The 12,093-nt window shown below is 34.1% G+C and overlaps 1 protein-coding gene across 1 annotated transcript; it reads right to left on the bottom strand.

The window, feature by feature from the left end:
* Nucleotides 1-1,128: 1,128 nt before the first annotated feature.
* PPDPFL (pancreatic progenitor cell differentiation and proliferation factor like) lies at nucleotides 1,129-4,866 on the bottom strand. Its single transcript, XM_024578349.4, has 5 exons — nucleotides 4,716-4,866; nucleotides 4,293-4,405; nucleotides 3,044-3,109; nucleotides 2,841-2,940; nucleotides 1,129-2,011 (listed from the first exon to the last, which is right to left on the bottom strand). The coding sequence occupies exons 2-5, from the start codon at nucleotides 4,345-4,347 to the stop codon at nucleotides 1,999-2,001; spliced, it is 234 nt and encodes a 77-aa protein (XP_024434117.1). The 5' UTR covers nucleotides 4,348-4,405; nucleotides 4,716-4,866; the 3' UTR covers nucleotides 1,129-1,998.
* Nucleotides 4,867-12,093: the final 7,227 nt, after the last annotated feature.

The following is a 12,093-nucleotide window of genomic DNA, read 5'->3' as shown; positions in this document are numbered from 1 at the left end:
ATGAGAACCTATAATGAAAAATCTAATTTAGTTAAGTATATTGGAAGTTTTTCTGAGGGAGATTGTAGGAAAATTGTACTAGAAGCAATTAACTGGAATTTACCTTGAAATCATTTTGTTTTCTTTCTTTATTTTTATCATTTTAATTCTATAGAATCTCTGGGATAGCACACAAGAATACTTTCAATTTTTAAATCATTTTCTAAAATATCACATTAACATCATATTTCAGGAAGATTCCTTATATTATCATTAATTGATCTAAATATCCTCACAAATCCAAATATGCTTAATAACTATATATGGCCATGATAATATATTTGATTTAAAAAGCCTTTGTAAAATTCAACTACTTCAAACAATAACTGTTAGCAACAGTAACACTATTTTAAACTAATGTAAAAGCAACAATTTTGACACTTTTGTGAAATTTATCAAATAACCTAAACAATCTGTTCCCACATACACCAAGCTGTTCAGTAAAAAGGAACTTGTTGATAATCTGAAAGTAAAAACAGATAATCCCAAAATTTACCATTTTGTTTTACCATATTTTTCTCTCACTCTAGGAAAAATCAGTCTTCAATTAATGTAATTCAATTTTAGACTAAAGCCAAGTGAAATATATAGTCTAAAACTTTAACTGACCTCTACACATATATAAAAATTATAAATTCAAGCAACCATAAGGGGCAATAATATGCAAACAATGATATGCTACTGGGCTAACATGATATTTGAGTCACCTTCATTGACTGCAAAGTGCTAGAAGGTCACAGAATTGAAGCAATGTATTTCCCATTGTGAAAGAGTAATAAATGGTCAGTAGTGTACTTTGCTGGGAGTAGTCTTGATGTTACATCATGGTTACGTGGTGGGATAAAAGGACAGTTGGATAATAATCAGTCATGTGTGCTGAGTCTAGAGGATGTTTAATGCAGCATCAGCCACAAAACACCATAGTGCTCATCTACCTCTGGGGGAGTACATCATCCCTAATTTCTTAACATTTATCACCTTACATTAAAAATGTCTGCAAGCAGTACATAGAAACTTTTATATTGAAACTCATTAAATATTCTCTATCCAATATTGAGGAAAGTGGGAAATGCTGAAACTAATGTAGGATTTATTCACATTCAGAAAATTTATTCCAGGGCTCTTTTTAAATACATTTTATTATTTTCTAATTATATACAAAAACTGGTTGTGTTAGAAAATTTGAGAAGATACAGAAAAATATAAAGGAGAAAATGGAAACCACCCATAATTTCATCTCCAAAACTAGCCGTTGTTCATATTTTGTTAATGTTGTCTTTCAATCTTAGGCATATATATCTTTTTAGTACAACTAAAATCATGCATGTATAGATTATCCTACTTTTTTCACTTGACATTGTACCATCGATTTTCTGTGTTGTTAAATATTGTTAAAGTTATAAATTTAAAAATCTACACAATAGTCAATTGGTTAAATGTACAGTAATGTAATTAACAAGTAATGCATTTATGGGTATGCTTGCTATTTCCAATGTTCATTATTAAAAGAAAAAATTTGCAGCTTTTCTGTATGTTCAAATCCAATGACCTCTAAACCCTTGTTATCTGTTATAGCTTTGGTTTTAAGGTATAATAAAATAAATCATTCAACAAACATAAAGAGAGTCTAATGAATTTTTTGAAAATTAAAAATTAATTTTTATTTGTTTTGAAAATATAATATGGATAATAAAAGTCTACTACATTTGAAGATTCATTACTTTACAGGGACACATGATTCTAAAAGCATGCTTCTCTAATATTTTCCATGAAGCTGATGCCACTTATAGTAAGTGTTTTAGTAGTGAAGAAAATGCCTGAATTTTAGGGGTGGCTGCTGAGATCTTGGGCAGGTTTTTCTCTTTTTGTAATGGAGAAGAGTCTTCTGGAACAGCCTGCGTGCTGGAGGGTATTGTTCACACGTGTGGCACCTCAGCAGGTAGAGTCACTTTGTCACAATCAAAAATTGGTGCTGTATAAAATAGACAGTTGTTACAACCCTGTTCATTGAATCGCAACACAAAGATGATGAACTGAGAAATGCTTATCTGTAAGTCAGGTTGTCTGTTTAGTCAAAGTGGAAAATAAGTAAAACACCTACATAATTCAGATCAATATACTTGATAAAGAGAGTAAAAAATACATCTTTTCAAAAACTTGTCTGTCTTTGGTTTTAAAAATTATCAATATTTAAGTGATTCCATTTTAAATTTATTATATTGGAAAATTAATCAAAGCTTGTTTTTACATTAATGATGGAGCCTATGGGCTCCATCATTATTCATTTTTTTAAATTTTATTGTTGTTCAAGTACAGTTTTCTGCCTTTTCCCCCACCCCAGCCATCATTATTTATTTTTTAATTCCATTTAGTGACTGGTCATCAGTGTTAGTATCAGCTATTGTCTAAAAAACAAAAGTACATTTTTAAAAAGTAACAGTGGGACTAATCTAGGTTATTATGGACAGCAACTGTATAATTGTTTCCTGAAGTAATTAAAAAGAAACACATTTAGAACCTTGCCTCTGCTGCCCAATCTATCTCCCCTAAACAACAGTAAAGATCGGCACGTGATTTTTCCATCGCTCTTCAGTGGAATGAGACCAAGTGCTCCTGATCTGACTGACGTTTAACTGGAGAGGGGAGCACAGCTTTCTCGCTCTGCATCCCACAGGTATGCTTTACATCAAAGTCTTCACCATCCTCAGGAAAAAACAATTTCATCTGCATTGGTTAATAATTACATGCAAAGTTTCATTCACTCAGTAAGAAATATCCTTCACAGAAGAGCTGAAACTTACCCACTAGCAGACAGATCTTTTCTTATTACATTTGTAAGTGCAGGTTCAGAATAAAAAAAGGATTTAATCCACCAGTTGGGTTCTGCCACTTCAGGTAACCCTATCAAACAAAATTTATATTACTTCCTCATATAACACATCTGAGAGATTAAAAAACAAAGACAGACAGTGAGGGTGATAGTGATAACAAATAAACTAAATACCTTGCTGGGATTTGTCCTCATCTGTGAAATTAATAGAGTCAGAGCTAACTGAAGAAATACTGGCCTCTACAAAAGAAACAAAAATAAATAAGCAAACACATACATACATTTATCTCTAAACTCTCAAGTAGTATGGCTTGAAATTATTTACTTCTAGCTCATACATTCGTGAATTAAAAATTAAATAATAAATTAATTTAAAAGTCTTCTGGAATAATAAGGCATATTTCAATTTTTTACTAATATATTATATTCCTTCCCATGGCAGACATTCTCTATCTTCTCTCTCCATGGCTGTAGATATAGAATTTAAAATGTTATAAATGTTGTCAAATTAAAAACTTTAGGAAGTTAATGAATATTATTTTACTGCATTAGAAATATTGTGTGTATATATTTAAATAGCATACAAAAGCTATCAAATTTAGAAATACAAGAATTATTTTTAAAAAATATAAAGTTTATTTCTGTTATCATACTTGTATTTGAAACCTATAAACCTTTTAAAAGATCAGTATATAAAAATAACTTATGTGGGGATATAATAACCCTAAGTAAACAGGCATAGTTTAACCTTGTTATAAAAAAAAATATTAATAGATGTTTCCAACACAAACTTGGAAGCACCTAAAAATAAGAGGGTTTTCTTTACATGTCCCTTGCATATTTTCAATAAATGATAATTTGATTTTAATAAAATTATTTTATTTAATGAAATTTCTGAATTTTATTTAAGAAGCTACAGTTTTCTGTTGAGTTATAAATACTCATAAGTGCATAAAACTAAAACTAGCAGGACAGATGCTCACCTATTATCCATAGCAGCAAAGTGGAAATTAGAAAACCCCTGAAGCATAGTCATGCCATCCCTTCTTTTCTAAGAAATGAGTAATATTTTATTTTTATAAAAGTATTAGTTTTTAAGGTATCCTATAAAATGCAAGGTGTTGAAATTAAATATAATTATGAAATATGAACTTATTTTCACTTATTTATAAGTATTAACGGTTTCATAGATATAATAGAACATAGTTAAAATGAAGAAATGAGCCTCCCTTGTTAACACTAATTCAGAGAGGACTCTGATGAGTTCTATTCCTATTTCTCTCACTATTGCGAGCAGTTGTCAGTCTTTTTCTTTAAGTTGTGACTAGGACACAACATGTAGATTACTAATATCCTACAGACATCACCTCAGATCATATTCTCCAGGGGTAACCGCTAGCAATCTAGCAATGATATGACTTACTTCGATAATACTGATTTTTGGCCAGAAGGCAACCAACGGAAGGTACTGATGCCATTGCTTTCCCCGTGAACAAGCACCAGAAAGACTGTGAAGAGCAGTCTGAGAGACAGTGTCTGGGAAAGAGAGGTTGATATTAATAACATGGAGTTTCCTTTTTGTTTTTTCTACATGGATATTTATTGAAAAGCAACATAATTCAATACCATGTAATATATATCTGATAAAAAGAAATGAAATATTTACACAAAATTATAACCAAGTATATTATAATAAACAAAAATGCAATCAGTGAGTGTGTTTATTTGAAAAATCAAGGAAAATAGTATGTATCCAACTACAAACAAGGCCCACAACTTATTTCATCTGAAACAAACCTAAAGGTCAGAGAAAAAAAATTAACACAACCATGACATAGTCACTCACCTGTTTCTTCTCTTTAATTTGTTCTTTTAAAATAAAGGTGATTCTAAAGTTTCCTCAGAAAATGCATAATTTGACACAATCAGTTTGTAGTGGTTGAAGATAAACTGTTTTGACCCAGTAGGCCAGGAGGCTGTGTGGTGACATTGCATGAGGTCTGGGGCGCCTGAGCACACCTTATATTTAGAAGGCTGAAACCCGAGCCGTGAGTGACCAGAGGCATGGTGGGCACACAGCCAGCCAGTGGCAGCATGGAGAAGCTCTCCGCCTTTCTACTCTTGGTCATGTCAATGTGCCAAGTGGGGCTGCCCGCAGCAGAGTTAGGCTTGGCCCAGATGTTGTTTTGCACTTGCCCTCTGCAAGGTCACAGCTAAGACTGCTGCTCTGTGCAGAGAAGGAGGTAATAGCCACACATCCTCTCACCACTGGATCTAATCACACAGTCTGGGATAGAACACTATGCTGGGCTCCATATGGGACACAACAGACAGGCTGCAGTGCAGGCCAGCTGGGGGGATTGGGCAGACACCCACAAATACACTGACGCAAGAGAGTCACAGGGTCACAGAGAGCAGTGGAGAACATAAAACATTGAAGTCTTCATGAGAAGACACATATTCTGTAGAACTTGATGGATGATGTGTTAGAAATTCCAGTGAGAATAATATAAGACATGGAAATCAGGCATATGGGGGAAATTACCTGACTTTATCACATTATATAATATTATTTATTGATACCAAAGCTAATTTTCTATTCCAATTTTAGGAATATTCTTCATATAAACTATTCTGCCACTTCATAGACTTAGTTTATGAAGTGCTCTCAGAACAGGGAAAAGCCCCAAGACTAAAAATCTACCTCTGTAAAAAAGAGACTAGTTTGGAAATTAATAGAGTTATTAAGAAAAACTTACATACAAGTCATGTTTCAGGTGGCTACAAGATGAAATGGATCCCCATACAGCTTGGCAGGTGCCAAAGAATTAGAAAAGGGTCACGGGTGGGGGCAGAGGGAATAGTCATGGGTACTAGTAAGTGAATGTCATCAGGTATGAAAATTACATACTTGACCAAGTTAAGACAATAATCTACTCCAGGAACCAGAACATAGCAGGAAGCAAGAGAGTGGTGGTGATTTACGTCAGAATGATCATCAATTCTGATCAGACAATCTGGAAAGGGGGTTTGCAGAATACAAACTCTGCGCTGGCCCAGGTCCAGCTCCTGGGACACACTGCAGTCATGTCCTCTCAATGGCTTTCTATACATTTGAGAATAATAAATATTCTTTATTTATTGCATACATCATTACATCTGTCCATTAGATTGTGTCAGTTAATTCTGTTAAACAAAGAGTCTATACACTTACCAATGTTGCTGCTTGACCACCAGTTTCTACACCATGCATTGTTATTGCATCATCTAATTCTACCAATTTTTAACAAGTGAAGCTATGTGCATAAAAATAATGACTGTAATATCTTCTGTATAGGTCTTTGCTTTTATCTTCCTTTATCAGCACCAGCACTTTATTTTTGCTCTAGATTCTAATGGGTATAATATTAATTTTGCTGCACCGGTTTTTTTATAAGTACAAGTTACTTCATTTTGCATGTCTTTATTTTCAACTCACTGTATACTTCATTTTAGAAACCACTTATAAGCACTGGTTAGCTGTATTATTTTCTAACTTTACACACAAACACATACTTTTTTAAAAATATGGATTTAATCCATTAACATTTGCTGAAATTAATCATATATTTGAACATTTTTCTCTCATCTTATTAAGTGATTTCAATATAACCACATTTCTTTCCTTCGTGTGTAGGCCTTTCTCCTTCCTTCTATGAAAAATATATTGTAATTTTGTTTTATTTATTTATTTTTTATTCTTTGAATGGATATTCTTATTTTTATTACCATAGATACTCAATTCTAAGTTTTTTATTTTTATTTTATTTTTTAAAAATAGTAATTATATTTTCCATTACCATCTAGTCCCTTTATTGTCACCTCCTCCTGCAATCACCACGCTGTTGTCCGTGTCCATGAGCCCTTCTCCTTCTTGCTCAATCCCTCCACCACTAACCTCTGCTGCTCCCTGTCATCCTGCTCTCTATCTATGCATCTGCTTCTATTTGGCTTGTTTGTTCTGTTTTTCCATTGGATTCCACATATGTGTGAAACCATATGGTATTTGTCTTTCTCTGGCTGGCTTATTTCTCTTAGCATAATGTTCTCCAGGTCCACCCATACTGTGGCAAAGGGTAAAATTTCCTTCTTTTTTACGGCTGAGTAGTATTCCACTGTGTAAATGTCTCATAGTTGTTTTATTTACTCATCTACCGATGGACAATTGGGCCACTTCCATATCTTGCAATTGTAAATAATGTTGCAATGAACTAAGTTTTTTAAAAGTCCCTTCTGCAGTTGTGCTGAATTCGTCTAAGTGTAGAATTTACTTGATTAATTCTGTACTGTAGTAAGAATGCATATTTAACCTAAGAGCTTATTTTCTGTTTTGATTTGGAAAATTCTGAGTTATTTTTCCTTCAAATGTTGCTTTTATACTGTATTAATTCGATCCTTTCACAATAATTGATCATAAACACACGTGTGCACATACACTGGTAACTGGCATGAAACAGTAAGCATATATTTCTTATATCAGTTGATACAAGCAGTATATGTGCTTACACATTTGCAGATTAGCTGAAGAGGCTCTTCTAGGGCAGGTCTACAGATTGGTTAAGATTTGGGTGATCTAGATATGGCTCCAGGCCATGAATTTGGTTTTGGTCAGTTTCATGTGCCTCTGATTGCTCGGAGAACAGCCAGCTAATGAGTACATGTTGTTTTGCTATGGCTGGATGGAAACTCCCAGAAGAGTTATTGAAAATATTTAATGACTTTTACGTCTAGGCTGGGAACTGTCACATCTGCCTATATTCCAATTGCCAAACATATAATATACCTAGAGCCAACATTAATGGAGTAGGGGCATATACTACTACCATAATGGTTTGAAGTATAAGGAAGGTAAGAATTTGCTGCACAATAATTTAATCTACACCATACCCATCATTCCTCCTGTTCTATATTTCTTGATCTCCTATTAGTGAGATATCAGCGTCTTCCTCTAAGGGTTTCATGTTTCAAGCACAAATTTATGTATAAATTTAAATATTTTATACAAATAGTCTTAAATTCATCATGTGTCTACTACGTTTTAAATGATCAGTTCACTACTTCTCTGCTGAAGTATTTTTAACTGAAAGTTTATCCTGTTGACATTTTTTAAAAATTTCATTGACATCATTTTTATAGTATTTATAAGTACCTTTTTTTACTACATCTTCCCAATTTACCTCTTAATTGAGTTTTTATGCCTCCCCCCCCTAATATTCCTTCATTTGTTTCTTTGACTGTCTTTAACTTGGTCATTATGAAATCTTGATTAGATGCCTTCATAAAATTAACTTAACTTCATGTACTTTCTATCACTATTGTTTATCTATTGGTTGTCTTTCTCACCATTAGATTCCTTAATAAGTTTTGGAACATGGGTTCACAGGTTCATTTTAAGTGGATGATAACTTTTATTGCTCTTTGCCCCCCTCACCCTGCACCCTGCATCACTCCCATCTATGACACCATTGCCCTCTCTAGTGGTATCCTAGTTGCACTCACCTGAATCCAAGTTGTTGTTTTTTTTTAAGCTTTCTATTATAAGAGTACTCACATTTAACTGAGGCATTTGTTTCTATCACACATCAGAATGGGTGTTCTCAAAGGCAGAGTGTATCCTATTTATTTCTGCTTTAGATATATCCAGCATGAAACCTGATACCCATAATTGTACATGTTCTAAAAATCTGATAAAACCAATGTATTCCTCCTGTGTATATAATGATGATTCCATCCTTGGATAATAATTGAAATGTCAGGCTCAAATTTCCATGCTATAACTATGATCTAATGAGATAAATTTTTACCTGGATTTTTTCTGATTCATGGTTTGCTTTTCAACATCTAACTGTTAAAATTAGTTACAACCACGTTTTCATAGTCTTTCGTCCTAGAATTAAGTTATGCTAACATTTTTCTTTGATAATAATGAGAAGAGAATGACTGTCCAGCTGTGATGATACACTTCAAACCAACATGGAAGATGGAGCTATCATTCACATGTCTGTTTAGACAAGTTGCAAAGTGTTCCTGAATGAAATCTCCTATAGAAAAGAGAAAGACAGATTCAAGAAGGAGTAAGCCCTAATTAAAGTCAACTGCAACCTTTCTGATGGGTGATTTCTTCAGCACATGTAAGATACTGTTACTCTTTCTAATTTTATTGACATTGAATGACATAGTAAATAGATATCAGATTGCTGTTTTGTAGAGCATGGAAATTCATAGCAAGAAAAATGCTCAAGCTTGTAGATAATTTATCATGACTCTGTGCTGTCACAGGCAACTGGCCAATTGAGCAGTGTAAGTAGGTCAATATCTGACTCTTCTGGAAGAATTAAACTGTCTACATCTAATTTCAATCTGCACTTATAAATATAAGATGTCAGGGATTTTAAATATACAGTAATATCCAGACCAGTAAATGTGCCATATTAAACATAGAATAGTCACCTGTAATAGCTAATGTTGCAAATGAACATGTGTACCAAGTAGTTTTTAAAGGAATGGCAGTCTGCATGAAAACATTTAAAAAAAATAATCATTGTAGGAAAAATTACCAATAACTAGTCACTGAATATCTCTGGGCCTCGACATGTAATATATAAAATGGGGATATTAATATCTTGCTTTATTTGAGATCCAATTAAGTCCCAAAATAATTCAATTGTGTGTTTAAATTTTATATTTCTCTGGGACACATTTAGTGTATTAGTCGATTACCATGTTTCTACACAACAGAAACCAATTCCACCTGGAAGCAGAGAAAGAATTTATTAAGAGAAGTGTGGACAGACAATTCATAAAATCAATAGGAAACACAGAGAGCTTGACCTAAGAAACAAAATCATCTAATGAGATCTTGAGAATTTATGTGGAGTTATCTGGTCGATGAATCACAGGAGTGGTGATTGGGAAGAGGTGCAGCCAAACTGAATGACCCATGGTACAAGAAACTAAAATTGCCAAAACCTCACCTTCCAAGACCTGGGCTGCTGACTTTCCTCGAAAATTCCTCTAAAAACCTGTAAAAAGTAGGCACCCATCTAGTCTGCCTTATAAAATGCTGTCTGTTTAGTTCTCCATGGAGAAAGTTGTATTACGCTTTAAGAAGAGAGAAACATAATAATGAAGTACTACAGCATATTCACCAAAAAATCTTGACCCTAGGGGTATAATGGTAGGCTGGGGTTTGGAGTGTCTTCTTATACTGATCCCTGGTTCATAGAGTTTCCCAATAAATCCTGTTTTTCAACTGATATTATGAAATATTATACACACTGTACTGAGAGCTATTGTACTTCTGGGGAGCTCTCCAGAGGAACCGGGCTTAGAACATGGCAGGAACCTAATACACTCAAGCAGGAAAACACCTACCCAGGTCACACCCAGGAAGAAGTTGATGACCACCCTGCTGTCAGCTATCATCAACCCTCCAATCCAAAGCACCCACTGGAACTGATCTTACTGTCTAAACCTTGCTCAGCTTATCTGTCTGCATAGTTAGAGGACATATCCTCATGATAAAAATTGGTAACAGTCCTTCCAGGTCTATGCTCTTCTTTTCTTTTTAATATTCAATGACTCTAGTCCATTCAACTAGAGGCTACATTTATCAGCTTCCCTTCTAGTTAGAGATTGATGAGGGTCAATGAAATGTGAGAATTATGTGATTCATCTTCAAGGTCATGTCCTTAAAGACCAATTCACTTGCCTGGACTTTCTGTCAAAGGTAAGTGGTCACAGCGCATGGGGTGGGAAAGTGTTCTTACATAAGAATGAAATAAAATTCTCCTTTTAGACAATGTATTCTAGTTTTGTTATTAAGCCTAGCCTTCATTCTTACCATACAAATCACTCTGACATCCATAGTGAGAGGTACAGATTGCTGGACTCACAAATAGATGCTCGACTGCTAGGAGCAGAAGCTGATGCCACCATCATGTTCCTTATTCCTAACATGCTTTATTGAACAATTTTAGCCATTTTCTTCAACTTGTGCGGGTCTCACTCCCATCATGTACCTTACTCACATTGTTTACCTTATTTACAAGTGTTTCTCTTCAGTTCTCTTTCTTGATCCCTTTGAAGCAAAGAATTAAGTTCAATGCCTTCTCATGAATGTATTACTATTGGAAGAAATAATGAGTCAGTTGCCAACTGTGTAAATAGTCAAACATAAAAAATTGACCCCAGTTTTTATCTTCTCTCCTCTGATCCACATCCTCCCTGGCCAGTCTCCAAACATCAATCACAATATAAAACATTGTTTGATCATCTAGTAACAAGCACTGGTCTTGATTCTTGAGGTTTTACCCAGAGGTCACCTGCACATCATGTGGAAAGTGATCATGCAGCTGAGTAACCACTGTGGTAGCGAAACCTCTGAGAACAGTCACAAGATTCTTTCTCCTCAAGGTTAATTTATAGACTAAGGAAAAGACAGTTTCCCTCTCTGTGCAAAGACCATTTTTCAATAGGCTCTCTCTTCAGGAATCTTTCAGTTGCCATTTTTTAAATTATTGTTAATTTTTTCTTTTCTAGCAAAGCCTACAAAGCAGCATAATAACTGCAGAACTCCCCAAGGCTCTGGCATCCTACATTCTCCAGGACCAGCAGGGCAGAGTCTGGAGAGCTGGTGAGGAAGCCCACAACAATTATTTAATCAAATACATTTTATTTCTTAATTTCTGAGGTATTTAGGTAAGCAAATGCACAGAAAATAATAAATATACTACAGCCAAAATGATTTCAGTGTAATTTTCTCTTGGTTTTATGATTTGCAGCATAGATAAAATCAAACATAGTGTTTCTAGCTTGTGAATTTTATGTCTGTCAAGTAGATGCTTACTTTTCATAATGATTATTATAACAACCATTTGGAGACCTGTGAAGAAGTTTGGAAACATGAATGTATTTTTCCTTTCATATCTTTCGTAATATCTGTAAAAAAAAGAAAAATTCATAGAATTCTTTTTAAAATACAGGTTGCTTTTAAAGGTCAGGTCAAACTGCTATACATCATTTTTCTTTCCCTTAATCTAATCAGCCCATTTCCCCACATATCCACATTGTAATATGAAAAGGTTGTTTACTTTGATATGCCTCAAAATCCTAATCTAAAATACATAAGTGCACCTGACCATCTGATCCCAGGTGTCTTAGGCTCTTTGTTCTCAAGAAAACAA

The sequence above is a fragment of the Desmodus rotundus genome, chromosome 8 (assembly GCF_022682495.2).
Source record: "Desmodus rotundus isolate HL8 chromosome 8, HLdesRot8A.1, whole genome shotgun sequence".
NCBI lineage: Eukaryota > Metazoa > Chordata > Mammalia > Chiroptera > Phyllostomidae > Desmodus > Desmodus rotundus.
Note: the sequence above shows the minus strand (reverse complement) of the source record. Positions and strands in the feature narration are given on the sequence as shown.

Coding starts and splice junctions, on each gene's coding strand:
- PPDPFL (XM_024578349.4), bottom strand. CDS start 4,347: ATGGCATCAGTACCTTCCGTTGGTTGCCTTCTGGCCAAAAATCAGTAT. Junction 3,110..4,292: donor CAAAAATCAGTATTATCGAA/GTAAGTCATATC, acceptor TTTCTTTTGTAG/AGGCCAGTATTTCTTCAGTT. Junction 2,941..3,043: donor TGAGGACAAATCCCAGCAAG/GTATTTAGTTTA, acceptor TTTGTTTGATAG/GGTTACCTGAAGTGGCAGAA.